Source organism: Parathielavia appendiculata, assembly GCF_033297405.1.
Source record: "Parathielavia appendiculata strain CBS 731.68 unplaced genomic scaffold N657scaffold_1, whole genome shotgun sequence".
Taxonomy (NCBI): domain Eukaryota; kingdom Fungi; phylum Ascomycota; class Sordariomycetes; order Sordariales; family Chaetomiaceae; genus Parathielavia; species Parathielavia appendiculata.
This window is the reverse complement of record NW_026944220.1, coordinates 2980468-3007403: the sequence shown is the minus strand read 5'-3', so window position 1 is coordinate 3007403 and position 26936 is coordinate 2980468. Positions and strand designations below refer to the sequence as shown.

The following is a 26936-nucleotide window of genomic DNA, read 5'->3' as shown; positions in this document are numbered from 1 at the left end:
CGCTGATTTTGCGAAAGACAACTATGTGCGGGACACTGCAGTCCTTGCTGAACTTCCTACTTGCTGATTCCTCGCGTTGCAAACCCAACTGAGGGATTTTCCTGGTGCTCACTCTCCTTCATTCGAGTCCAAGTTCGATCCACACACGGGTCGGGTGACTCGCTCGGCTCTTGTTGCCATACTGTCCCGGCCCCGCTTTCCGTTGACCGTCCGAACGGGGGCGTGGCCGACAGCCCAGTCCGGACGGATTTCGGCCCTCAGCCGGTCGGAACGAATGTCATCAACCGCCATGCCGAAGAAGGTGTGCATCGTTGGTGAGTGGCTCCACGCTGAGCTGGCAACGGAGTTCCTCAGTCACCCGCTCTCCCCTCCAACCCTTCCAATACTCCCCAACTCCTCCTGACTCATGCATTATGCTCTGGCTATTTTCCTCGCATATATGCTGACAGCTGCCAGGCGCCGGACCCTCTGGCCTCGTGGCTGCCAAGTCGCTGCTCCACGATGCGCCCAATACCTTCGATGTGACCTTGTTTGACTCCCAGACTCGGATTGGCGGCCTCTGGCCCTCGCACAAAGACGACAGCACCGGCCTTCTCCATCCTCGCATGCTAGCCAACCAGAGCAAGCACACGGTCCAGTTCAGTGACTTGGCTTGGCCCGAGGACTCTCCCCAGTTGCCCCGGGCATGGCAGGTTGGCCAATATCTTGACCGCTACCTCCAAGCATACTGCTCTGAGGCAAAGCTCAGACTAGGAACCTGCGTCAAAACTGCTGAGCCTCTTGCCACGGATGGCTTAAAATCCGGCTGGCGGGTGAAGACGTGCTCTCTCGAGGGAGAGGTGAAGGAAGACGTCTTTGACTACCTAATAGTCGCGTCTGGTTTTTTTGGCAGGCCAGCACTGCCATCTCTGGCTCACGGAGACCATGAAATTCCAGTCATACACAGCAGCCAGTACCGCGACCTCGAACGCCTCCTCGGGAAACATAGTGGGCCAGGGGGCAAGATCTTGGTTGTTGGCGGCCAGATGTCTGGTGTCGAGATTGCAGGCACAATCGCCTCGCATCTTTCCTCCGCGGTTCATTCCCCAGGACCAAGCCCGATTCCCAATCCGGAGAAGTACAGCGTACACCACCTCATCCAGCAGCCGGTCTGGGTGATCCCATTGCACACGTCTCCGAAGGTAGATATTACCCACCACCCCACATTCAGCTCTCACTAACAAAGAAGCAGCCTACAGCATCTGCCCCCCCATTCCTACCACTCGACCTGAGCTCATACAACCTCTCCAATAGAGTCCACCCCCTGACGAATTCTCAAGGGCACATCTCGCTGGAAGCAGCTAAGATTACCCATTCCCTCTACCAAACCGCCCTCGGGACCAACCAATCCATTTTCTCACCAGCGATTACGGTTTCCGCTGCGGATACCGACAATCCTCCGTACCTTGCCGTTAGCGACAATTACATGGATTTTGTCCGCTCCGGCCTCATCTCCGTGTCCCGCGGCAAACTGGAGTCTCTCTCGGGCCGTGTGGCGATGATGTCGCCATCTGGCGAGCAGATCAGCGACGTTGCTGCGGTGGTGCTCGCAACAGGCTTTGAAGCCTCCTCGTCCATCTCGTTCCTTCCTGAGCCGATTCAAGAGACGTTGTCTTTGAAACAGTCCGACCTGAACAACACCGTTGCGCTAGCTTTTCACGGCACATACCATCCCCGGGTCGCAAACCTTGGCTTTGTTGGCTTCTACCGCTCGCCCTACTGGGGCATCATGGAGATGCAGGCTCGCTTTCTCGCAACCCTTTGGGCATCGGGTGGGCCGTCCGCGCCTTCTTTACCCCCAGCATTGAAGGAGGCTTTGAGCACGGATACTTCTATTGAGCGGACTGTCGGCCTCCGCTCTGATCCGCGGGCGTCTCAGTTTCCGATGGGCGACTACGCTTGGCTTATGCAAGAGTTCGCGGCAGCGCTGGGAGTGGAGCGCGTTCCGCACCCGGGCAAGATGCCCCGGCTGCCGCCCGCAGACAAGGAGATGAATATTCTGACGCCGGCTCGGTACCCAAGCAAAACACTGACCGAGTTTCAGCAAGCGCAAGTTGCCAAGTCTCTCAAACAAACCGAAACCACGGCCTGGGCTGGCGTGACTTTAGCCAAGTTCGTGGCGAGAGCGGTGTTCCGCTCCCTCCTCGGCGAGTGGAAGCTCGAGCGCGACCTGATCAGCAAGCTTCCCAGTCACCCCAGTGGGCACTTCACCGGGACTGCCAAGTTCCTCCTCAGGGACGGGACACGAGATGGACGCGAGTCAGAGTTTGACCGCCTCAACAAGGACGGCGATCCCGGGCTGGAGTACCTCTACATCGAGGAGGGCGACTTCAGAGCCACAAACGGGCTGACCTTCCGTGCTACTCGGCGGTACGTCTGGCGCTACAGCGAGGAAAAGGACAAGGTGAGCGTGTGGTTTGTCAAGACGGATGATCAGAATAGGGCCGACTACCTCTTCCACGAGGTCGACTTCGTGGTGCCAAAGAGCGGCAAGCAGGACGGAGAGGACGGGAAGGGCTGGGAGGCGACCGCAGGCCACTTGTGCATTGACGACTTTTACGACGTCAGGTACCTGTTCAACTTCAAGGCCGTCAACCTGCGGGACTGGGGTTTGGCGTACACGGTCAAGGGGCCAAAGAAGGATTACAAGATCGACGGGGTATACAGTCGGTAACAAGTCCCAAGCCCCCATGTTGGTACTAGATACCCTGATTACCCTTCTTGTTGTCCGTTTTCGGCGGTTTCGAGGCCTCGAAGAGTACATATACGTGTACCGTAATCCGGTTGAGTCCCAGGCAAGCCGGCACGGACAGCACATCTGGTCCTCCTTGATCCCGGCAGCCCCCTTTTGCATGTGGCATTTTCTTGTCTGATGGTTGACCCCCTGGACCTGCTCCTGGGATCGCTCACCCATGGCTCATTTCAACGGGGAATCTTTTGGCTCATGCAAATCAACCAGAAAGCCGTTTAAAGCGGAGTCCCCAGTTCTTATAACAAAAAGCGCAGCACTATTCAAGGCTCTATTGCTGGTCAAGGAGCCAACTGTTGACGCGAGAGCGCGGTTGACAGGAAGGTAGGACGAACAGCTCAGCAACGTCAAAGGCTTGCCGTCCTAGCCGGATATAGTTACACAACTTACACGTATGGACGCGAGCCGGCGTAAGTAACAGGGTAAGGTTCCTTGCCCGACATACTCAGGGCATCACACCAGAGATTGTTTTAACTGGATTTTGGCAGGTCTTTTCGAAGGTAACACCGAATGCAGGAACGAGACTGGCGAGAGGCCGGCTCACGTCTGTCAGACACGAGGTGCATTGTGCCACAGGTATGGAGGCAACCGTTGGCCATTCCGAGATCATCCTTGAAACAGCGGATGGGGATCCTTTGGGACAGAAGGACACCACATACCGCTATGTATGCACATGTACAAGGATCGCCAACAGTGAATTTGAACTGCGAGACGGCCACAACGTCGTACCGCTCCACGTGCCTGCATTGAGGGAGTGGCTTGCGGCATGCCAAGGACCGACTGTCGGGCCAAGAGCAGGACTCGAATGATGCACCCCATTGTCATTGATGTCTTGCTTGCTGCCCGGAGTTGCGTGGGGGCTATAATCTAACGGTTGGTTGCTTTCAATAGCCTGCCTGCAAGGAGGCGCCGAGTCTCAAGCCGTGAGAGACATGGACGCAGACATCAGCTGGGCCGGCAAGCCAAGTCGCACATATCGTCGACATGTCAGGCCCAATCGGGATCTTGTTTGCCACTCCATGCACACATCAGCTGCACGTAACCGATAAGCGAGAGACATGACCAGGAATCGGGTGCTTCCGAGCCAGATCCGAAGACGAGCAGCGACCAAACATTTCTGGAGGCTGGCTGCCGTTCCTTCTTTTATGCAACAATCCTCGCATCCCTGGATCCCACGGTTGACGTTGACATCTTGGAAGTGTGCAATGGAAGGAACTGTGCAGGTTATCATCTAACCAGAGAACCTGGAATGGCAGGTACGGTCCGTGGCAGCTTGTCCACTGCAGGTGCTCTCGCTGCCTTGCCCTGGCACTGACAAGGACTGAAAGTTTGAAAGTACGGTGGCACGGCAAGGAGGTGTACTCTCACAGGCTAGACGCCGCTAGAGAAATTGGGAAGCTGCATTGTACAAATGACGGCTTCCCGTTTTCAAACCTCTGTGCCTTTCCTCAACATGGCGAGATTCGGGCGGATGTTGGCGACTCGGACCGCGCCTCTTGAGAACGGGCTTGTCCTGTGAGTACTGGCTTTCACAACCGAGACATCCGCTGCAATTACCAGTCTAGCAACAGTGTACTATTCCGGCCGTTCTCTTCCAACGGTCGACGGCTGAGGCGCAAGGTACCTGCGTGTGCGGTATTTGTGTGTTTGCTGTCCGCCAGTCGCGTCTCGCACAGCCGTTTCTCGTGGAAGGCCATGCCGCCAAGGACGCCGCAAACAAACAGACCTTGGATCTTGTGTCTCAGCCACGGATCTCAGATGCGCCTATTTCGAGCCCCTAAAACTGCAGCTAGGCTGGCATCCTCCGTGCACGCCTGCATGATTGACACGTCGATGACATGTCCAACAGCCCAGCAGAAGCCCGGTCAGCTGCTGGTCCCAGCGATCTGGCATCTGCCTCAGTATCTTGCTGGAGCATCCCAACCTCAAGCTGCAGCTGCCAGGAGAGACGGCCATGTCGTGGCACTGCAAACGCCCAATCAGGTACTTCAAACAGCGACTCAAGTCACACAGGCAATATAGACCGTTGACCCTCGCTCTCGCAGTCTTGTCTCAGTGGCGGACCAGAGGGTGGAGTGCATTGAGTTACAGGAGGACTCGGGCGTTACAAGCCCACTTCGGACGGGAAACAGAAACAGCCACAAGGCCGATGTGGCAGACGACCAACCGACAAGTCCTTGCGTGCCGTTGGGGTCACCACAACTGAGCCGAAGCCAGCTCACTGACGACGACTGTGTAAGCACTGGCTTGCATCTCGCCAATGTGTTCACCTGCCCTTGGGATCCACCGACGGGATTTGGCCATGGCATGATCATTCATTTCATCCCATCGAGGTCTGACGGGAACTTGAACGGTTTGCTCACAACGGCCTGGTTTGCTCCCCTACAGGTGGCGCGCAGGTGCTACACTCACATGCCAGAACCAGAGGAGAGTTTCGACAGCGCCATCTTCGAGTTTGCGCATTATCCTTTGAGTCATTCGTTCCTCGCCAAACTCTCTTGGATTCACGGTTCGGCATCTGGCTGCATCCGCGGTGACCGGGGCTGCCACGCTGCACCGACCGATCGCATCCCCCCGCCAGACCACCAACCGAACACTCTATACCTTGTCTCACAAAATAAGACCCCCATCGCTGGTAATTGTGAATCTCGGCCAGGTTGGATTTTGCAAAAAATTTGAAAATCTTTGCCGGGCTTGCCCTCCGGCGAGAGGGTGTTGGTACAGCGCAGGCCTCATCAGGCATCGACCATCTTCAACCGCTTCACAACTCCAACAATACCACCAAAGAGTCGGTCACCAAAACGTCATTGAGTTTCGATGGTTGAGAACTTCATGCCGTTGCAGCGGCATCGTGAAGAGTCTCATCCATGCCCTTTGGCCGTTCTCCCTTCTCCCTCCAAGCCGTTAGTTATGGAACCTTCGATACTCGTTCCAAGAGGGAGCAGCGACATGAACCTCACACCTGCAGAGCGCGACACTCTCCAGCACATTGAGAGACTGGGCGCCTCCATCAGCCTCACCTGCGTGTGCCTCATCTTTGTCGCCTATGGTCTCTTCAGGCGAGTCCGTACGGTCCCGAACACCTTCATTTTCTTCGCCTCTATCGCCAATGTCGGAGCCAGCATCGCATGCCTCATCGGCTATAGTGGCATCCTGGCTGGCGAGGAATCGGTTTTGTGCCAAACCCAGGCTTTCCTTTTGGAGATGTGAGTCCCGGCCGCGATCCATGGGAGAATATTTACTCCTGCTAACTGGTCAATTCAGGTTCATGCAGTCGGACCCTTGGTGGTCGTTTGCCATGGCAGTAAATGTCTACGTGGTGTTCTTCATGAGCTACTCTCCAAACAGCTTCCGCCAGTATCTTTGGGTTTACTGCCTCGTCTGCTTTGGTATACCCGCGGTTCCTGCATTCATCTGTCTCTTTTACGCGCCCAACGGCCAGCGCATCTACGGCGATGCGACAGTAAGTTCACCCATGATGCCCATTGTCCGGCACTCTACCTTGGCTGTTTAATGCTGATGGTTTCCCTCTTAGTTATGGTGCTGGATCAACGACAAGTACAACCAACTGCGCATTTTTACATATTATCTGCCAATCTGGACGTGCATTCTGCTGTCCGCTGTTATCTACGGGGCAGTTGGTGTTCGTGTCTTCCGACATCGCAGCCAGCTTCGAAACCTGACCCTCAGCGACCAAGCGAGCCCGAGAGATATCTGTGGCGGTGCGCTTGACTCTACGGAAAAGGTGCGCTTTTTGTGCTCCTTCATCCCTACGTCTTGGCTACTGCCATACCATTCCATATTCTCCCTATGTTGTATATTGGATCACAAACTGATGTTCTCATGTTAGGCACAGGCAAGCTACGGAACCGTGACGACCGAGGTGCAAGTCACAGCAGAGTCCTCAGGCAGTCAGACACCGCCTTCAACTCCGGCCGGGTCCATAGCGCCTGTCCTGCACAAGCCATCGTCCACCGGACCTCACGCCCCCTGGGGCTCGCCTGACGACATCGAGCCGGTCTCCCCGACAAGCAGAGCTCACCATGACAAGCCATTCGTCACGACCTCCACCATTTCCTCGACTGGACGCCACATTCAGGAGCACAAGAAGCCAGGCCTCCTAAACAAGCTGGCTCAGATCTGGAACAAGTTTCGGATCAAGCTCGCCAACCTCGACCCCATCAAGCTGGCGTACCTCCGTACATCGTTCGTCTTCGCCATCTCCATCCTCGTCACCTGGACGCCGAGCAGCATCAACCGCGTCTACTCGCTCATGTACCCAACCCGGACGAGCTACCCGCTCAACCTGGCCGGTGCCGTGGTCTTGCCGCTGCAGGGGCTGTGGAACGCCATAATCTTCGCGGCGACCAGTTGGCCCATCCTGACCGACGAGGTCCGCGTGCTGAGACGCGGCGGGTGGCGTGGCTTTTTCGGAGGCTCTCGCCGCCGCCGCCGTCTCGGCGACGACCCCGGCACGCAGGGGACTCTGCCTCGCTTCCGCAGCCGCCAGGGCAGTGCCCCGGAGAGCAGGGAATTGCCTACTATGTCGCGGATGGCCAACGTGCGCGTCATTCGGGGTGGTTCTCTTTGAGGGTCTGGGGAATTTAGGTATCTGTGGGAAGGCTTTGGTTTCCCTTCCTTCCGATCTCAAGTCATAACTGTTTTCCATTGCTTTATGAACAGCGAATATCGGTTGCCCCAAGAGGGCTCAGATACCCAGGATAAAGGCTATGTTGTTATCTGCTTTGTTCCTTCTTATCTTCCTTCTTATTCTTGTTTCTTCTGCCGCAACTGTCTGCCATGTCCCTGAAGACTAATGAGGCTGTGTGAGGCGTTCGTTGGAACGGGAGTTCCCGGTGGGGGTAGGACTCGGTAATGGTCGGGGATACAGGAACATCGCATTATTTCTGAGGCTTGCGACTTATATATCACGTAGACTATTTGATGGGTGTCATTTCGTTCAATCTGGGGGAGGGGGGTGTTTGTTCGGCCAAGGCCCCGAGCCGCCGTTGCCCCAAGCATTGAAGCAGTCACATGTCCTTCGGCTTTGCGAATCAAGACTACCTAGGTATTATACAATCCTGTTTTTGTGCTTCTAAGAGTGCCCGACTTCCACTGACTGGCAACATATGGGCTTTGAGGCACAAACCATACGCTGCTTTTCGTCATTTCCGTTTCCTTTTCCTTTCTGTCCTTCTCCATCCTCGTTCGCGGCACTCCGCTCCCTTCCTCCCTTCCTCCCTTCCTCCCTTCCTCCCTTCCTTCCTTTTCCCTCTCTTACGTCTATTCTGTTCTCCCTTACTCCTTTCCTGTGGACACCCTGCAGGATCAAACACATTCGTAGGTATCTCAGATCTCTGCTCGGGGCCCATGGGAAGACATTTGTCCTAAACGTGTCATGTAAAAAGACAGCTCTTAGTTAAGTGTGACTTTCAGCAGCCTCCAACTTCTACATCTAACACAAGGCACATTGCAGTGCTTGAGTCACAGTATGTACAATCCGTCCATGTGTATAATCATTGTTGACCGCCTTCGCTCACTGCTGCCTTGCTTTTGTGGCTCCGCGTCTTTCTCAACTCTGTGCCAGTCAACAACATCAAAGACCAACCAAACTGTGACACTTCCTGGCTGTGAGTGGGGTTGTCGTAACCACAAAGTCTCGAGTTACGCATACACTGAGACATCACCAGGCACGGATGCAGGGGACTTTGGTCTTCAGTCCCGGGACGACTACCACGCGACAGCCGAACACAGCATCATTGTGTTGTAGCGGACTAGGCTGGTTCAACGGCTGAAAATATTGAACACAATGAACAGCGCCGCACCCCAAGGCCACATGGTCAGCAGCCAGGCAGACCTGGTGGAGCTTGTGACGCCCATTGCCCACCCCACACCCGGTATGTCCTTTCTCTCTCCGCCAGTCTGCCGCAGCGGGCTTTTGGTACGTCGAAGGCTCAAGAGGCACTGTCAATGCTGTCTGCTGGAAAAGGGTCAGAGTCTCGGAGACCAACACGCTTTGGGGGATTGCCGCTCATGTAATAAAAAAATGAACATCCAACAGAGAAATAACATCGTGACGGAGCAACTTGCGAGTATGCCTCAGTCGCTGTCCACCTATACCGCTGGGCGAGTCGAGCACAACCATGTCCCTGCCACATCCCTGATTCATCCAGAGGTCCATTGGGTATGCAGAGACACACCGAACACGCGCAAAATGGCATGTTTTCTAATTTCATAAAGGAGTACTCAATTCCCGACTTCAACAAAAAGAAGCCCGTCTAGCTCATCGGTAGAGCGCTTCACTAGTAATGAAGAGGCGATCAGTTCGATTCTGATGATGGGCAAACGACACCCAATCAGAGTGTCGTAATACTTTTGACAGTATTTCCTTTTGCTCAGACACAAGAACATGATGTTTGAGAGAAGGAGTTTGGCTACATCCGTACGTCCGGTGCATTAGTGAATCGGTCCTCGAGAGGGAAGGAGCAACTGCCAACTGGGTGATGGACAGATTGTAGGTAGGGGGTTAGGGTTGTTGGGCAGTTAACGTTAGCAGTGACCTTCGATTCGCCCATAAGAACGTTCCCGGGCATCGCCTCCGCAAGTACGCCCCATCATCTAGAGAGAAGCAAAGGAAGAAGAACAAGAAGGAAAGACTAACAATTTTAATGAGGGATAAAACGATAAAGGCGGAAAAGAGAAAAAAAATGAAGATGAATAAAACACCAACTCGCTGCCTGAAGTGATTTGGTGATGCCCATGAAAAACCCTTTCAAAATTCAAACTCAAAAGGGTCGAGCCAACAACACCCTCGCGTCGCCCTTCTGTCAAATCTCAAGGAACTGCTCAGAACCGCTGGAATGCTGCCTTCGGAAGTAGGAGATGGGGAAGAAGCCTCGCCCAAGAAAATGGCACGCTGGCGGTTTCCCAAACTCTTAGAGCTGCCAATTCTTGGATTTTCTCTGTCCACACTCGCCTTTCTCAACCACGACACGAATCGTCTTTGTAAGCAGAAAGATACAACTAGAGTTGCCCGCATTTGTAGAGATCAAGAGATACCAATAATCCCGTGTGCCTTTACTGCCATGTCGTGACGGCACTAGGCTCATGCTGCCGGCTGCATACCATTTGCATCCGGTGAGCGGGAGTCTGCTTTGGCAGTTCCGGTTGCGAATCCAGTCAGCAATTCGGGGTTTGTGTCCAGAGAGGTTGCTCACGTGAGGTGGAGATCAAACAGCTGCTCTGAGCGCAAAGCCTCAAAGTGTAAGATTCGACAGGTGATACTGCATCAGCCGCCTAGATACGCAGAGCATAGCCACTTAACCTTGGCATGCGGCGTACCAGGATTTGCAGGGACACGTTCTAACCAACCTTGCAAGCAGCCATGGGGGTTAACAAAGTACTGTAGTTAGGGGTGTATTGGTTCATTCATCCAAGACCTCCGCTCCTAGAACACAGACGTCCAATGATATGGTAAGGTGCCCAGTTGGGCAGGTGTCTGTGCTGGCTGACCAAGCTCCTTTCCGACTTCCCGGTCCTCGGATATGCGTGCTAGCACGGGGATGGATTGCGACAGGCTTCTTGCCGGATCTTGATCTCACAGGCACCAAGCCTAGAATCCAAGAACCCGCGGTTTACGTTGCGCGGGAGGGAGTCCTGCAGCTTCCTATTCGAGGACGGAAGCGCAAAGCTACGAGTGAGCTTGGGCTGTGTCACATTGTCCCGAGTCACTGGAGTCTTAGCCCGGTTAGCCGTTCCTGGTCGCTTCCACGTTCTAGACGTGACCGGATGTTTCTGGGTATTAGACAAGGCATATAGGTGACTACCATGACTAATGGCAATAGATGGTAAGTTTTTTTTGACTCAGTTGTTTGTCATCTCAGCAATAGTTTGATGATGACATCGGGTGTGTTTGTAGCAGCATGATGAATTGCTCACAGCCATGTCATTAGATGAATAGAGTTCTCTTGACATTGGTGAAGGTTGCTTGTTCTAGCTTGTCACTCCAGGACTAGTGGTTCCTCAGCATGCTAAGTTAGACTAACACAGTAATACTGGAGGCTTAGCACATCACGGCTTGCAAATTGAGGCGAGCGGGCAGAACGCTTTCCAAGCACCGGGCTACCTCCTCGGAGGTCCTGTCCAGATCTAGAGTTGGGCTAATGAGGCATGGAGCTGAAAGGAAGATCGCTAACGCAAAGAGCACAGCATGCCTCGCGTAGACACAGACCAGACATCAACCGCCACGACGGAGAAAACGCCCGACTGGTCCGTCTCACAGGGTCCATGTCCCAGCAATGTCTGGTCGTGCGCCAGACCTACTCTCCCGAAGCCCACGCAGCGGTGGAGAAAACACCTCATCAAAGAAGCCCATGGCAGGGCCAGAGCTCCAGCGGCTTGTCGGTTTGCTACCACAACTTGACCAACATAACACCAAGCCTGCAGCTTTCCGTCCGGACCACGTCAACGAACTGTGTGGAAAGCCTGGGAGGTGACACCGGCAAACACGGACCGGTCATGCCAAGACGGAGCGCAGCAAGGAACACTCATCCAAAGACGGAGGACGCTGTGAGAAGTGAAAGATATAAAGGGGCGGTTCCGCTTACCCCTCGCTGCTCGAAGGTTTCCGGCGTCGGTTCGAAAAAGGAAATATCCTTCGGCCGCAACGACTCCAAAACGATACCGAGGGGTTCTCCACAACCGTGAAACAGGATATGTCATCAGCCAACAGCAACCCCCCATCGACCACATCCGACGACAGCTCTTGGCTCCTGATCAGCAGCACATCTACCTCTTCCGACGTCTCCTACGTCCCCAGCGAGGCTGGCAGCAGCGAGCAGCACTACAGTATCAACCCAAGTAGGAACCGTCGACGCATCGAACGTGCAGAGGAAAGCCTCTATCAACTCGAGTCGTGCCGGGCGATGAGCAGCGGGACTTTCTCCACGGCTAACAGAGCACGCGAGGCACACGAGACAGCAAGAACCGATTCGGTTCCGCTTCTCAACAGCTCCGACACTCCCCGTAGCGCTCCCACGACTAAACTGCCCAGCAATATGACCCGAACGCGCAACACCCACAGCTCCCCGCGGGGGCAAACATCAGCCTCCAGAGAGTTCGCCTCACCCGGTGCAGCCTGGGGTAGCCGTGCCGAATCCTCGGCCGGGCGTCGTAGGCATGAGGACGGCTCATCGGCGCAGGACTGGTCCAGCGTGGCGGCGACCGTCGATTCTTCCGGGCCGGCCAGGAGGGAGGAGCCTGGCGGTGGCGGGTCAGTTACCGCTAGAGCATACGGCTCGGGCTCAAGCGCCGATTCGGGGTCAGGGGCTGGCTCCTCTTCTTCAGCCAGAAGGGAGAGTAGCGGTGGTGCAGGCCTGACGGAGCGCAACGTGAGCCAGGCGTCCGAGTTTTACGAGCAGGTAAGACGGAATAGGGACAAGATCAGTGAGCCGGAGCAGGCGCAGACGAGGGTGGCTGCTGCCCAGGCGGAGCTGGCTGAGATCAATAAAAAGCTAAGTGACGGTGGAAGATGAAAGGTCACGTCTTGTGGTGTGAGTGGAAGAAACGGTAGGACAATTCAGCGCTGGGTGTTATCAGCGGGTATCATGACAATGTACAGTAGCGATGCATCTGAATAGGCCTCTGGTTAGCATTGTGTCCGGAGCAGAAGGGCGAGCCAGCCAATGGCACTGTGTTGCGATGAACGCTTACTTGAACCTCAGCCAGAAATAAACAGCTTTTTCCAAACCATCCAAACGCCCGCTGTGCGATAATGCTGCCAATGGAATATTTGCAACTCATAGCCGATCCTCGGGCTTCTTCCACCCAACCATAGAACTCCCTGCGCCAATAGCACCGCGTATACTGTCTACCAATGCCTTCGCCATTCCCTGGCCGCGTCTTCTTGCGGCGCCAGTGTCAACCATACCCCCGGTCCCAGATGGTGACGGCTCGCTGCCCATTGTTGGGAGAATGTTGTCGCTCGCCGATAGACTGACAAACAGCGAGAAGGGCACGAGCCAGACACATAGGCCAAAGTAGGAGGCGATCTCGGTGAACGAGGGCATGTCATCGGGTCTGTCGTAGTATGAGGCCATATTCTGGTAGGCACGCTCCTGGTGGTGGGAAAAGTGTTTGAACCAGACGTAGTGGTTTACAAGGACGAGCACTAGAGACCGCCGTCAGCTGTTGCCCAAACCATTTAGGGCAGGGTAGTGCCACCCACCGCACGAGGTCAGGAATAGAGGGTCCGTTAGCTTGACAAACGGGAACCGCCGCATATTGCCGAGATAGACGAAGTGCGAGAAGATGCCCAGGGTTGTCAGGAGGACGGGGAACCGGTCAACGATGCAGAGCAACAACTGCAGGACCATGATGGAGTAGATCAGTTTCGTGAGGAAGCGCTTGGCGATGACCGTGTGTTCTTCGACAATTTCAGACAGGTAGTATAGCCCAGACGCTGCACACCGAGAGCCCAATGGTTAACACTCGCGGCGCAGAAGGAGGCAGGGAACAGTACTCACCTATGGCCAGCGTCATGAAGCAGAAGCCCACGATGGAGCCGAGATAGCCAACAAGAGGCAGAATCCACATATTGACGTGTATCAAATCAAAAAAAGAAAATCAGAAGAACTCTGCCAGGTCATGCGAGGTTGACTGAAAGGAAACGTGGACGCTGTCGCGAAGCTGTCACCGTGGCCAATTGATTTGATGTTCGCATCCAGGGGCAGTTGCGTCTTGGCAACAGCTAGAATGGGAGCTCGATGCTGCGAGACTAGGAATGACGTCCTTTCGCGGAGCTCCATTCTCCCTCGTCCACCGGACTGGAGGTGGATGGTGGGGCAGTGAAGTGAAGGTCGGATTCGGCTGATTGTTGATCCCAATGAGATAAGATAACGAGCTTATCGCCCACAGTCGTCGTTTCCGTCCTAAAGAGGGATTCTTAAGAGGAGAGTGCTCTCGGTTGCGAAGCGGTGTGAATTGAAGGCATTCGCCAACACGCCGCTCCGTAGTATCCTACCTGACCCAAAGTCACGGAACAAACTGCTCATCGAGTGGGCTTCCGAGTTGCCGAGCGAAGAATCGTACCCCACCTTGTCTGATTCAAGAAAAACCTCGACCCGGCGGACGGAGCTCGAATAAGCCTGCGCTCACGCGGCCCGAACCATTTGAGAGTCTAGTTGCCTCTTTCGGCATATTCGCGTCAATAGTAAGACTCAGCGACTACTCGCCAACATGTCACGTCCCGAGGATACCCTGTTCGTGTGCCCTTCTCCATCTCCAGCCCGCCAGCTTGACACCCACTGACACTAGCGCAGCGCCGCCGATATCCACTACGACGATGTCGAGGCCCGGAAATACACGACAAGCTCCCGTATACAGAACATCCAGGCCTCCATGACAAGGCGAGCACTTGAGCTCCTCAACCTAAAATCGCCAAGTCTAATTCTCGACATTGGTTGCGGCAGCGGTCTCTCAGGCGAGATTCTCTCGTCAGTGCCAGAAGAGGAAGGGGGACCACATGTCTGGGTAGGCATGGATATCAGTGCCTCCATGCTGGACGTGGCGCTCCAACGGGATGTGGAGGGCGATCTTCTGCTTGCGGATATCGGGCAAGGCGTGCCGTTCCGCGCCGGCACATTCGATGCCGCCATCAGCATTAGCGCCATCCAGTGGCTTTGCAACGCCGAAAACAGCGAAACATCACCAGCCGGCAGGCTATCGCGCTTCTTCAACGGGCTTTATGCGTCGTTAAAGCGCGGCGGCATGGCCGTCTGCCAGTTCTACCCCAAGAACGACCTGCAGAAGCAGATGATTACATCGGCCGCCGTCAAGGCTGGCTTCGGCGCCGGTCTGCTCGAGGACGACCCCGATACAAAGAATGTCAAGGTGTACTTGGTTTTGACTGTGGGGAGCAGCGCGGTTGCCAATAAGGGCGGCGACATCACGGGCGTTGTTGAGGGTATGGACAACGTCGATGTCCTGGACAACCGGAAGAAGGGGAAGAGCGGCAAGGGCGAGATCAAAAAAGGCAGCAAGGCATGGATCATCAAGAAGAAGGAGCAGATGGAAAGGAAGGGGAAGATTGTCAAGGCGACCTCCAAGTATACGGGGCGGAAACGTCGGATTCAGTTTTGATCAATCCCTGGCGGTTTCTGTTTCTGTCCTTTCCACGTCTAGGGATGCATCTGGGAAGGCGTTGGGGCTCTGGCGAAAAAGCACGTATACCTCTGTTATCATCTCGTTCTCGCGGAAATCTTGATACCCATCTCTTCGGACCTTGCCATCCGCCTGTTCCTGTCCACGACTAAAACGGCAATTCATGTTGCGCGTCAGCCACCGTTTCTACGCCTCCATCGCCCTCCATCGTCTACACATGCTCTCCCTCTCTCAACCCGGCAGGCTTGCCATCCGTTATCTCCGGCCACACGGTATACTCTCCGCTATAATCCGGCAGCCCGTCCTCGCCAATCGTCACCCTAGTCGACGCAACACTGACCCTCAGCCCGGGCACCTCCAACACGTTGCGCTCCTCTCCGTCAAACATGGTCACCTTCCACGCCAGCTTCTCCTTGAGATGCGGCACCACGTGCTCCGCGTCGAGGCTCGCCACCTCGCCCTCGACAATGTCCTGCAGCAGCGCCGACGTTAGCGGCACCGTGCCCGAGACCATCAGCTCGCTGGCGGCGTCGCCGACGCACTTGGCGCACTGCGTCTCGGCCGGGTCGCGCCCCAGCACCGACACGCGCCCGACGCAGTTGAACTCGGTGTCCCAGGTCGACGGGTCGGTTTCGTTGAAGGCGCCGAGGAAGACGAGCAGGCGGAACGAGGCGCCCAGGCCGTGCTTTTGTGCACGCACGTTGACGACCCACTCGGTGTAGGTGTTGTTTGGGGCGAGGTGTTTGAGGCTTGAGGGGATCGGGCCTGGTGAGGGAGCAAGGGGGTTAGTGGTCAGGTGGGGTTGAGGGTTGACGGTCGCTGTGACTTGCCTTCTTCTTCGGCTGACTCGGGCTTGGAGGCCAGTGCGGCGGCTGCGAAGACTGCCTGCGGGACGGAAAAGACGGGCTTGTTCAATGCCGGCGGTTTATCATCTGCCGTGGCGTCTGGCTTGGCGTGGGCAGCCAGGGCGGTCACTGCAATGTTATGCTCCTCCTTTCGCTGGGCAACGTTGGCCACGAAGTTTGCGAACACGTTGGTGCCGTACAGTGCGGTGACCGCCCGCCGGATCTCTGCCCGATACGCGTGCGGGTCCGGGAAACGCCACTTCTGCGTCTCCGGGTAGGCATATCCGAACGTTACCGTGTCTTTGATCTGGGCCGAGGTCCAGAACTTGCTACCGGACTTGTCCCAGAAGGGTGCGAGGGGCGTGTCTTGCGTTTGGGGCTCGCCGCCCGTGGCACTGAACGTTGAATATGGCGCCGGGCGGGGCGACATGTAGCTATCTGGGTTGAGGTCCTGCCAGATAGCCCAGAGGCGGTCGATATTGCTGGCACGGTAAGTCAGCATCTTCTTCTGCCCCTGTTGCACACTCGGGGATCTTACAAGTGGTGGAGCCAGAAAAACGGATCATACGACGACACCTCCAGAGACGACATGTGTCCGCCGCCGCCGATGCGGTCGTGGATTTCGTTGTGCACGTCCTCCACGCTGCCGAACTCGCCCGGGTTGGTGCTGGGATCCCATGCGTTGAAGCTGAAGGCGTCAAAGTTGGTGTACGACAGCAGCAACAGGCCGACGTTGCTGCGCAGCGACGCCAGTTCGTTGGCTAGGATCGGCGCGATGCGCGAGTCCTGCGACTGGCCCGTCGTCCGGTTCGGGTACCGGACAGTCGTTGGGAAGCGGTTCCACTGGATGGCGTGTGAGTTGACAGGATACAGAACGGGAACTAAGGGAACATACCTGACGTGATAAGTCTCCCGGGGGAAGGTTCAGCGGCTGGAAAGTGAACCGGTACAGGGGGTTGGGAACGGACTTGGTTCTGCCGTCGACGTCCACGACCTGAACGTTGGGCGAGGTGAACGCGGTCGGGAAGACCGCCGTCCCACGAGGCGGTTGGCTCGCCCAGTCGAAGTAGGGGCAACGGAACGTCTTGGCCGCTTCGACATACCGGTCACGAAGGGCGCCTTGTGGGAATTGCTTTGCAACCTCCTGGACGGCGTTGTACAGAGATTGCTGCGGACAGTCAGCACCTGGAGTATGTGGTGCCAGTGCTACAGGAGAGACTAACTTCATAGAGTGCAAGGTACGGCCGGTGCCAGGTCAGAAACAGGATGGATGAGTGCGTGCAGTATCCTCCAAACCCGCTGGTGCTCTGCCAGTTCGTGATGCTGCCCACGCCGTTCCAGGGCTTGTATGGCATGCCATGGATGCCGGCGATCTGATAGTACGACGTAGGCACGTTTACACCCTGGGCCTGTATATATCTGAGGCCCAGGATGTACAGATTGTACTGATCGGGGTAGTTCCTTTGGAAATCCCGGAGCTCCCGGCGGAGCGGCACGGCTCCTATTCAGAGCAGGCGTCAGCTGAGAGGAGCACACAACATGGAAGGGTGGAAGGACTACCATCGGAGCCCGGGGTTGTCGGGATCCCGGTAATGGCTATGTTGCCGCTCATGTTCACTCTGGTCTCTATGTTCGACTTACGGGATACGTGCTGATGGTTGGGTATTCTTCAGGTAGGAAGTTCTCCATGCTGGAAAGACGCATCGCGAGCCCATCCGTTTTATACACAGGCCATCCAAGAACTCCTACTTACGCGAGACGCCGCGTCGTCTTCCCCTCTTTGGCGTCTGCAGTTCTGGCGTAGCTGGTCGGCGAGAGGGCGGCCCAGGCCGTCCGCAGGATTGGCTGGGCAACTGGGCTTCCAGCTTCGCTCGGCGATGGAGAGCCATTGTCGTCAGCACGGGATGGCTTAGCTCATTTGACGGGTTGCAGCATGAGCATGCAATGTCGATACCCCTCTTCTGTCGCCGCCCGCACTCACAGCTCTGACAGCTCTGCGGGGTGCGCTGCTGCGTGCTGCATTACTCGGGGTGTGGCTTCTTCCCATCCAGTGAGGGTCCCTGACAGTTCGGAAGCAGAGATGCTGGAGGAACCAACCCGAGCAGGACTGGATGTCAGCCCTATGCAGGTCTGACCAACCACAGCAACCACCGTCTATGCGGGCGACTGCAGGGCCTCGGCGTCTTGCTTAATGGTAGACACTGGACCTGGCCCAAAGCCAGCTAAACTTGACTGTCACGTCAGCCAACTCGGATCCCCTTCATGCGAGCAGAGGAGAGCTGGACACACATCCTGGGATACTTCTTCACGCCGAGAGCGATTTACTCACCGGACGCACGTAATATCCCGATGCAGCCGCAGGCATCCTCTCGTTTACCACACGAGGAACAGTCGGCTCTCACTGCCTCTCTTACCTGGTCTCCAACTGGGTGCGATACTCTAACCGCTTTGGTTAGGCTATCAAGAGTTGGTGGGCTGAGGAAGTATGTGTCCTTGCAAAGGCCAATCTGGACGTTGTTTCCACGCGAGCTAGGTCACTTGTTTCTGAAGTGCATGACATCGGCTTGGGAGAGAACGTTTGATGGCTCAGTTGTTTTCTGAGTCCTCAGATGTATTAACAACCAAGCACATATATGGCCATTTCCCATCAGGTCTTTTACCATCTCCGAGTTGGACGATCAAACATCGTGGTGTTGTAGTTTCAAAATTCTGGATGGGAACCTGCTCGATAACGCGCGATGTGGTTTTAATAGTTCATTGAGTTATTCCACACTCTTGTTCTGGTCTTGAAATCCATTATGAGCAAAGCATGCATGAGTGGTAATGTCTAATGTTGTTAGCCTCATCGAGAAATCATTGTCACGCACTCATGATAAGAGGGGTTGAGCAAGGCATCTCAAGCCGGTCTTGGCATCATCATCCGGCCGAAGTGGGTCAGCCGGCTCGGCTCCAAAACCTCGAGCCCCGATAGCTCCGGCGGTCGTCCGCGGTGAATCCGAGAAAGAAGCCAAAAGTGGGGAAGCGGTAGTCTGATATTTCTGAGCGGCGCTCCGAACTTTCCAGGAAGAAGGCCCGGAATGAGTGGGGGATGATGGAGGTTGTAGACTGTATCGCTGAGAAGGAGAGTGAAGACTCGAAATTGCTTCATAACCAAGTTGCATTCACATCATTAACTGGCAACACATAGGAAAGATAAGTGTCTGCCCCTACGGCCGCCATCTTGCATACACATACAGTACAGAGTCCGCCGCATGCTGTGCTCCCCGTCACTCCCTTTTTGTCCAGTCTAATGAGGATCAATGCCGTAGCCCCATCTACCCCATCTACCCACCTGTCCAGCGTTGTAGAGTATGATAGACCGCTAACCGGAGACTCTACATCGGGTCGAGACCGTTTCTTGATGGCGGCATGGCGCTAATCGGGTATATACACTTGCCGTGCGAATCATGTTTGTTTAGGGATGTGGGCGGGTTTATTAAAGAGCCTTCTCCATGGATTCGAGGATGGCGCGGGTGAACTCCTGGTTGGTGGCCTGGCCGCCCATGTCGGGGGTCCGGACTTGGCTGTCAGAACAGTTAGCATCTGCGGTGTTGAGATTGAACGTAAATATGCACTTACCCCCGGGCGATAACGTCGTAAACGGCGTTGGAGATGCGGTTGGCATGATCGTCGAGACCGAGGTGACGCAGCAGCATGGTGCCACTGAGGAGAAGGGCAGTGGGGTTGGCCTGGTCCTTGCCCTTGATGTCGAGACCGACGTGTCTGCAGCCGGGCTCGAAGACGGCAACGTCGCGGCCCATGTTGCATCCAGGGACAACGCCAGGGCCGCCAACCAGGGCAGCGGCAATGTTGGACAGGATACCGCCGTACAGGTTGGGCATGACCATGACGTCGAACTGCTGCGGCCGGCCGACGCACTGCATCGAGGCGTTGTCGACGATCATGTCGTTGCACTCGAGCTGGGGGAAGTCCTTGGCCACACGGTGAAAGGTGCCGCGGAAGAGACCGTCGGCCAGCTTCATGATGTTGGCCTTGTGGATGCACGTTACCTTCTTGCGGTTGTTGGCCAGGGCGAAGCTGAAGGCGAACTTGGCGATGCGCTCCGACTTGGCGCGCGTGATGATTTTGAGCGACTCGACGACGCCGGGCACGCTCTGATGCTCCAGCCCAGAGTACTCGCCCTCGGTGTTCTCACGGATGATGCAGAGGTCGATGTTCTCATGGCGCGTCTTCAGGCCGGGGATGTTCTTGACCAGCGAGATGGAGGCGTAGATGTCGAGCTCCTGGCGCATGGCCACGTTGAAGCTCTGGTGGCCGGAGCGGCTGATGGGGGTGTGCAGGATACCTTTCAGGCCAAGCTTGTTTCGCCTGAGAGAGGCCACGGCTTCCTGGAACTTCTCCTCGGTGCGACCGGTGGGGCTCGCGTCGTCGAGACCCGAAACCTCGATCTGCTCCCACGTGATGGGCACATTGTCGGCCTTGAAGATGGTCTTGACGCTGTCGGCGACTTCGGCACCGATACCATCGCCGGGGATTAGAGTTACGGTGTACTTGCCCCCGTACTTGGTGGGCTTGAAGATGTCGGACTGGACCGTCTGAGCCGGGGCGTCGCTGACGCTAGCAAAACCGCGGGCGAGGTTTAGGCGCTGCTGGGGTTGGGCAGCGGCTCTGAGGAGGCGCTGGACAGAAAACGGGTCAGCAGGCGGCCGAGAAACAAACGCGACAGGTGTTGAAGTCGAAGAGATGGGACTAAGATAAGAAGGATCGGCGAACAACGTACCTGGGCAGCGCGGGTAGAGTTTCGGGACAGCATCTTGGGCAATTGAGCAGAGAGGGCGGCAAATAAGGCTACTCCAGAAGACGGTCGACTTGATGCAAGTGGGAAGACGACAAGGCGAAGAACTGGTTATCTCAGGGCAAATACCGCAAAAACCCAGAAACACAAATCCAAGATTGCCCGAGCCTGCCTTGTTGGACGAGCTCTTTTTCGGTCTCCATGTTCCCGAACGGGTGGGTCCACTGAGAAGCCTGCCAGCGCTAGGCCGTAACAAGATTAGCGTGCCTTCTCAGGCTTGTGACGTCTGCGACGCTGCCGGCGGCACGAAGGCTGCGGGCTGCGGGTTTCGCGGGCTCAACTCCAACAATCGCCAAGTGGAACAAGAAAGGATATCATGTGAAGAGACAAGGATCTCTCCAGTAATCCGTACATCACAAATTGCATGGAAGCCACAACAAACCTGGATCTGGGCCTGAGCAACAACAACTCATCGTCTCTAATCCTCTTTGGCCACATCTCGCACATGCGGTGTGCTCAATTGGCCAATGGCACACCCTTCGTTGTCCCAGGCAGGACAGCACAGCACAGCCGTGATGTGATGCTCCTGCATGTCCGGACTCGAGCCGGAAGCCAGCTCCGAATTGTCAACCCTTCCGGTCACCAGTCTCAGCATGGCTCGTCGTAGCCTTAAAATGGCCTGTGCTGCTCTCGCATCTTGAACAACCTGCAAAGCTCCTCATAACCCGAGCAGAGGCCTTGGTTCCAGGCCTCACTCTAATTCACAATAGAGTCCCTGCCTCGCATATTGTTCCCTTCTTAACTCAACAAGAACTCCCTGACCTTCAAGATGTATCCCGTCGACATACTCAATCGACGGCACGAGCGCTTCGTCCTCTGGATCCCACGGTCCGGTAGCTCTGCTATCCCACCCCCAGTCCTCGTGATTGGGACCGCAAGCAGGAACCCTGACGCTTTTAACGAGATCGGTCGGTTCCCTCTGGCTTCCTCGGGCACCAGGGTCGGACTGTGGGAGTTGGCCCTGGAGACGATTTCGCCTAGTTTTCTCCAGGACGGAGTCTACCACTACTGGTTCCAAGTCCACGACACTTCTCCCGAGGACCGGGGTACTATGCTGGTGGCAGATCCGTTCGCCTTCACAGTCGCCTATAGTGTGGCGACGCCATCTGCAGATAATGCTCGGTACCAGCCTGCCTCTGTGATCAAGCTGCGCGATGGCAGACTCTGGAACTGCGACATCGACGGCACCGAGCCTCAGTTGCCGTCCGCCACAGACCAAGCTAAGCTCCCCAGAAACAACCACCTAGTCATCTACGAGCTGCCCACGTCGTGGGCCAAAGTCGGGAACGATTCGCGCGGGCACGACGTGGATGTGGGAACCTTTACTGACGTTCTTGCTCTCTTTAGCGCCGATACTGCTGGTGACCGTTTCTCCTCTATTGCGGCTGTCCGGGGTGAGGCTCTCCTTAGCAAGCTGGGCATCAACGCTCTTGAGCTCCTTCCTGCCGCCGACGCAAAGGTCAAGGATGAGTGGGGCTATGCTACAGCCCACTACTTCGCTACCGATTACGACCTAGGCTCGTCCGCGGACATGTGTCGTCTCGTCAACACGATCCATGCCCAGGGCATCCGGCTCTTTACCGACGTTGTCATGGGTTTTGGACACGATTCGTACAGCTACATCGACTTTGGCAACTTCCACATCCGCCCGACTTTGGAACGAGACAACCCAGACAGCTATCAGTCCCATGTGAGCGGACAGTTGCGGGACGGGTACGGCGGGAATTCATGGCGCTTCATCCGCGCCGTCCAGTCCTACGACGCCGAGACAGGGGCCAGCAGCTCAACCGTCCAACCGGCCTGGGTGTTTCACCGCTGCCATCTCGCCAGATGGATGATGGATTTTGGGGTTGACGGGCTCCGGCTCGACAGTGTGAACAACATTGCCAACCACGACTTTGTGCGTTCCTACAAGGAGCGGTGCTGGGAGCTATACAACGCTCGATACGGCGGCTCCGCCGACCCGAGTAAGTTCCTGGTTATCGGCGAGGAGCTCTCAATGCCACTATCAACTGTCCATCAAGGCACTCTCAACTCGCTGTGGAATGAGCTTTGGCAGACCCGCTTGCGAGCCGTCATATTGGGTGAGTCGGCGGGCGGCGACAACTTCGAGTGGACGGTTAGAAAGTTGGTGAACTGCAAGCTGGACAACATCCACGGTACGAGTTTTGCCGACGGCGTCCAAGCCGTCAACTACATCACGTCGCATGACATCGAGGGTTACCGCAAGGAGAGATTGTACAACTTTCTTGTCAACAACGGCATCTGGGACGTTGCAAAGAGGGCCAAGCTGGCGTTTGCGCTGCTGCTGACCAGTGTCGGCATCCCCATGATTTTTGCCGGCGAGGAGTTTGCAGACCAGATGGATCGCAGCGTCGACTTGGGTAAGAAGCAGAGTGACCCCGTCAACTACTCACGCAAGAACGACGGCGGATGGCGCCAGGCCTTATTCAAATATGTCGCGACCCTTGTCAATTTCCGGACGACGTGCCCTGCACTGGGCGAGGACGACACCAACTTTTTCCACGTCGATAGCAGCCGTGGGGGGAGGATCATGGCCTGGCGCAGGGGCCGGGCGGGCGATGGAAGGCTGCCGGTGGTTGCCGTCGCCAACTTCAGCAACGAGAACACGCCTGGGCATGAATATCTCGTTCCCAACTGGCCAGACAGGAACCGCGCAGATTGGAGAGAGGTTTCTCAGGGCCGTAGTGTCCCAGCAGAATGGGTCGGACGCGAGCCGCTGATGGCATGGGAGGCAAAAATCTACACGCGCTGGACTGAGGGCGGTTAAAGCCGGGTTGCGAGGGCTGGGGTGAATGGTATTCAGGTTTGCTACACGATGCGATGTTACAATGCTTTCAACGCCGTGTCCTTCCGAAAATGCCATGCTCCATTGGTTGAAACCAACTCGTATCCAAGCACTCCCTCAATCAGGGCCACGATCATTGGGGATGTCACCGTGAATTGATTGGTGTACCTTGTCTCCTCGGTGTTGAGCGTCAGTCGGTCGAACATCTCGCCCAGGCCAAAGGCAGACTGGTGGAGAGTGACCTGGACGGCAGGCGGCTTCAAGAGTGGTCAGCAGACGAGGATGCAAACGGCGAGCGCAATCTGAGCAACTTACGTTCCTTGTATCGGCATGGTTCACTCGACACCAACGCTTCAGGTAATCCGCGAGGAGCTGCAGAGAGGGACTGTGGCTGCACTGCAACTCGATCTCCTGGCGGCCATGAGTGAGGGTGAGATGGTATGGCGGTTGCAAAAACAGCTGGTCAGGCCGGGGCAGGGAAGCCAGATTTGGGAGGAAGTCGACCTTGGATCGCGTCGATGCCCGCAACGCCGGGGCCGTCTCGACCACTTCGGCCTTGCCAGTAGGGACATCGATCTCTACTGCTTCCCAATTATCCGCACCCCCAGCAACCATGCTCTGCGTCAGCTGCGGTTTTTTCTCATCGAAACACGCCAACAGCCCTTCTCGAAAAACACGAAATAGCTCAGCAGGTTGGTAGACCTGCTGCTTGGGCAAGCTCAGCACAAACCCGCCGCGCTTTTCAGACCACGTCGTCGACGCCCTGTCGGAGCTGGCGACGTCGACGAACACCTGCATCCGCCGCTGCATCTTCTCAAGGACCTTCTCGGTCCAAGCCTCGTTCCCCGAGTCGTCGAGGAGCTCCATCATGCTCTTGAACCAGGCCTGAACACAGCCGGCGACAACGGCAACAAGGTTGGTCTTGTCGGCATAGACGGCATCCAGCTCGGCGATGAGGAGCTGCCATTCCGGTTCGACCACGACACTGTGCCCGAGCAGCTCCTGCAGGTCCCGCAGGGATTTTTGGAGGGGACTGTCTTCCTTGGCCCAGTGGTCGCGGATGCCGATTTGGGCTTTGAGCGGTCTAATGAGGGTCAACTGTCTGTGCAGGGAAGGATGGAGCGACTTGCCTACATTGAGGGCATGTCGGATGCTGCTAGTCTGGCGGAGTGGGCGTTTTGATGGTGAAGCCTCTTCTCAACGAAACTCGAGCACTCATCGTGGCCTTTTTAGTCCTTCTACGCCTCAGTCGCCAGAACGGAAAGCGGCTTCTGGGCCACATGAAATGTGTGGAGCACCCTGACAGGCCTTGACAATGAGGCGTAAAGCTGAAGGCGGGGGTGTCTCTTGGCAGGAACGGGCAGCCTGCGAGGCGGATTAGGCCCAAGGAGCAGTTCCGTATCCGTACAGAGGTTCACATCGAGCTTCATCCATGCAGGCGACAGCGATGCAGCAGCAGCAGCGGGGCCAAGGTACATGCGTTGCGCTCAGCTCCGCCTCGAAAGACGCCTGCGAATGCCTCCGACAGATCCCTATGATGCTTCCCAGCGAGTAGCCTCCGGACGGGTTACCCTGCACTCCAACCACGCTAATAATCAGCTGCTAACCAGTTTTACCCCGCGTGCAGCGGCAGGGTGGTGAGGAGTGAGGACACGAGGACGGGCCTGTTGTTTCCATCGTCACGGCGGTGAGCTCGTTTGAAACCCGGCGAGGCCACGGGGCTGAGATGCCGTTTTGTGACTCGCTCGACATCCTTGTGCCCGCTTGAACTTTCCTGTCACGACAAGCGCGGAGCAGGTTCAGGGATGTTCCCAAGGACGCCGAGTTGCAGTCGCCAAACCTTCATGACAGCCAAGCCCCTTACTGCCTCCAGCAGGGGCACTTCAGCCCTATTCTCTAAGGTCGACACGGTGACAGGCATCAGCTGAGCGACGAGCCAGACGGCTAACACCTGGATTATTTGGCCACCTATAAAGGGACGGTGTTTCCACAGCTGAGAGTGGATGATTCACCTTCATCCAGACCCCACATCGCTCTCAACACATCTCACACTTCAATAATACATACCAACACAGTCATCATGGGACGGCTTCCGCCTGCTGAGAAGCTCTCCCTCGCCGTGCGCAAGAACGGTAAGACTACAAATGACCAATTCAGAAGTAGTGTGGTAGTCTAACACTGTCTAGTCCGGGACGAGTGGGAGAACAAGAAGGCCGACCTGGAGGAGCAGCTCTCTGGTGTCCTCGGCACTGCTTGGACTATCGATATTCAACCAAATGCCATCTGGCCCTACCACAACGATGGTTACGCCAAGGAGTCGCTCGGAAGCTGCATCAAAGCGTGCGTCTTATGCACCTGTACAACACATCTCCCCAGCGTACCCCAACAACTAATGCTCCCCAGCTACGTCGAAGGCGCTATTTACCAGATCAACTACATCGTCAACAGGTACGGCGACGACTTCAAGAAAGAGGTCAACACCATCTGCGGCGCGCATATCCTGAGCATGGACCTGGAGGAGGCTCAGCCCCCTCGCTTCTCGTACGGCGGCTGCGATGTGCTGGACGGCAAGCTGCGCATCCTCTTCGTTGAGTCCAACCTGGGCACCAACATCGATTACTGCTGCCAAGAAGAAGCCCTCACCAGGGCGCTCAACGAGGCACCCGGCGACACGCCCATGTCCTTCAAAGTCCGCATGGGCATCCGCACCGACTACGACCCCAAGATCCACGACGTGCGCAGACAGATTGCCGGCATGCTGGGCAAACCCGAGGACGCCGTCACGCTCACCCCGAACTTCGAGGCCACCTTCGCCAAGCTGGACGCGGCCGTCAAGGCGGGCAACAGCGATGTGCGGGACGACTGGCAGCGCAACCTGGCCGACTTCACGTTCCGCTACTTTGACGCGCTGGCGTACCAGATGAAGTACATCAAGGTCGGCGAGGATGAGCTGGTGCAGGAGGGCGTGCTCGAGGCCGTCAGCACCAACGAGTACGCCTTCCGCATCGTCGACGAACTCAAGCACGACTCCTACTGTGAGGTGGACATTGAGGATGGCGTGCTGTACCTGCAGACCACGCCCGGCAAGTTTGGGATCAACATTGACTATGTTGCGTCCAAGCTGATGGACAGGCTTTGAAAAAGGGGTTATTGGGGGCTGAGGCATAGACTTGGCTAAAGGTTGCTGCCGAAATCCAAGATTCAGAACCATGGCACGAATCCACGGTATGTTGGGCATGCATGTGCGGTGGTTATGCCACTAGCGTGACGAGTCTTGAGAGAGAATGCCGTGCCACCGTGTCCGAGAGAGCAGAGAAACCAGCACGGGCCATGTCAAAAACTCCAAGTGGTCACGCCTGATGCCAATACGCCTGCGCCAGGTGTCTTCAGTTGAGTCTATCAACAAAGGAACAAGCAGAAAAGAATAGGTCGAGTCCCAGTATCACCCAGAAATAGTCGTCATGTTCCAACCCGCTGGTA

The 26936-nt window shown here is 56.2% G+C and overlaps 10 protein-coding genes and 1 non-coding gene across 11 annotated transcripts; 7 read left to right on the top strand and 4 right to left on the bottom strand.

The window, feature by feature from the left end:
- Positions 1 to 289: 289 nt before the first annotated feature.
- On the top strand, positions 290 to 2713 carry N657DRAFT_652581 (uncharacterized protein; the record flags this gene model as incomplete). Its single annotated transcript, XM_062794314.1, has 3 exons — positions 290 to 314; positions 457 to 1181; positions 1232 to 2713. The coding sequence occupies 3 exons, from the start codon at positions 290 to 292 to the stop codon at positions 2711 to 2713; spliced, it is 2232 nt and encodes a 743-aa protein (XP_062652856.1).
- A 2502-nt stretch (positions 2714 to 5215) lies between these two features.
- N657DRAFT_609085 (family A G protein-coupled receptor-like protein) lies at positions 5216 to 7854 on the top strand. The gene is made up of 4 exons (XM_062790292.1): positions 5216 to 5994; positions 6053 to 6251; positions 6324 to 6533; positions 6639 to 7854. Exons 1-4 carry the CDS (start codon positions 5606 to 5608, stop codon positions 7377 to 7379), a joined length of 1539 nt encoding a protein of 512 aa, XP_062652855.1. The 5' UTR covers positions 5216 to 5605; the 3' UTR covers positions 7380 to 7854.
- A 1206-nt stretch (positions 7855 to 9060) lies between these two features.
- N657DRAFT_t16 lies at positions 9061 to 9132 on the top strand. Its single transcript has one exon. It is a non-coding gene; the product is annotated as a tRNA-Thr (tRNA).
- Positions 9133 to 11502: 2370 nt separating this feature from the next.
- On the top strand, positions 11503 to 12321 carry N657DRAFT_676761 (uncharacterized protein; the record flags this gene model as incomplete). The annotated part of the gene is made up of 1 exon (XM_062795922.1): positions 11503 to 12321. One exon carries the CDS (start codon positions 11503 to 11505, stop codon positions 12319 to 12321), a length of 819 nt encoding a protein of 272 aa, XP_062652854.1.
- N657DRAFT_660548 (DUF396-domain-containing protein) lies at positions 12265 to 13797 on the bottom strand. The gene is made up of 4 exons (XM_062795053.1): positions 13312 to 13797; positions 13014 to 13247; positions 12500 to 12956; positions 12265 to 12418 (listed from the first exon to the last, which is right to left on the bottom strand). Exons 1-3 carry the CDS (start codon positions 13379 to 13381, stop codon positions 12586 to 12588), a joined length of 675 nt encoding a protein of 224 aa, XP_062652853.1. The 5' UTR covers positions 13382 to 13797; the 3' UTR covers positions 12265 to 12418; positions 12500 to 12585.
- Positions 13798 to 14023: 226 nt separating this feature from the next.
- Positions 14024 to 14926, top strand: N657DRAFT_561503 (S-adenosyl-L-methionine-dependent methyltransferase; the record flags this gene model as incomplete). Its single annotated transcript, XM_062788064.1, has 2 exons — positions 14024 to 14046; positions 14107 to 14926. The coding sequence occupies 2 exons, from the start codon at positions 14024 to 14026 to the stop codon at positions 14924 to 14926; spliced, it is 843 nt and encodes a 280-aa protein (XP_062652852.1).
- Positions 14927 to 14967: 41 nt separating this feature from the next.
- N657DRAFT_660547 (Monophenol monooxygenase) lies at positions 14968 to 17411 on the bottom strand. The gene is made up of 6 exons (XM_062795052.1): positions 17350 to 17411; positions 17016 to 17293; positions 16688 to 16960; positions 16331 to 16635; positions 15778 to 16274; positions 14968 to 15712 (listed from the first exon to the last, which is right to left on the bottom strand). Exons 1-6 carry the CDS (start codon positions 17402 to 17404, stop codon positions 15159 to 15161), a joined length of 1962 nt encoding a protein of 653 aa, XP_062652851.1. The 5' UTR covers positions 17405 to 17411; the 3' UTR covers positions 14968 to 15158.
- A 1519-nt stretch (positions 17412 to 18930) lies between these two features.
- Positions 18931 to 20754, bottom strand: N657DRAFT_639630 (mitochondrial isocitrate dehydrogenase [NAD] subunit 1-like protein). Its single transcript, XM_062791806.1, has 3 exons — positions 20573 to 20754; positions 19411 to 20471; positions 18931 to 19355 (listed from the first exon to the last, which is right to left on the bottom strand). The coding sequence occupies exons 1-3, from the start codon at positions 20603 to 20605 to the stop codon at positions 19268 to 19270; spliced, it is 1182 nt and encodes a 393-aa protein (XP_062652850.1). The 5' UTR covers positions 20606 to 20754; the 3' UTR covers positions 18931 to 19267.
- Positions 20755 to 20942: 188 nt separating this feature from the next.
- On the top strand, positions 20943 to 23885 carry N657DRAFT_639628 (glycoside hydrolase family 13 protein). Its single transcript, XM_062791805.1, has one exon. The coding sequence runs from the start codon at positions 21417 to 21419 to the stop codon at positions 23436 to 23438; it is 2022 nt and encodes a 673-aa protein (XP_062652849.1). The 5' UTR covers positions 20943 to 21416; the 3' UTR covers positions 23439 to 23885.
- On the bottom strand, positions 23453 to 24740 carry N657DRAFT_639627 (uncharacterized protein). The gene is made up of 2 exons (XM_062791804.1): positions 23772 to 24740; positions 23453 to 23713 (listed from the first exon to the last, which is right to left on the bottom strand). Exons 1-2 carry the CDS (start codon positions 24321 to 24323, stop codon positions 23495 to 23497), a joined length of 771 nt encoding a protein of 256 aa, XP_062652848.1. The 5' UTR covers positions 24324 to 24740; the 3' UTR covers positions 23453 to 23494.
- Positions 24741 to 25536: 796 nt separating this feature from the next.
- N657DRAFT_630045 (uncharacterized protein) lies at positions 25537 to 26595 on the top strand (the record flags this gene model as incomplete). Its single annotated transcript, XM_062790949.1, has 3 exons — positions 25537 to 25588; positions 25643 to 25796; positions 25833 to 26595. The coding sequence occupies 3 exons, from the start codon at positions 25537 to 25539 to the stop codon at positions 26593 to 26595; spliced, it is 969 nt and encodes a 322-aa protein (XP_062652847.1).
- Positions 26596 to 26936: the final 341 nt, after the last annotated feature.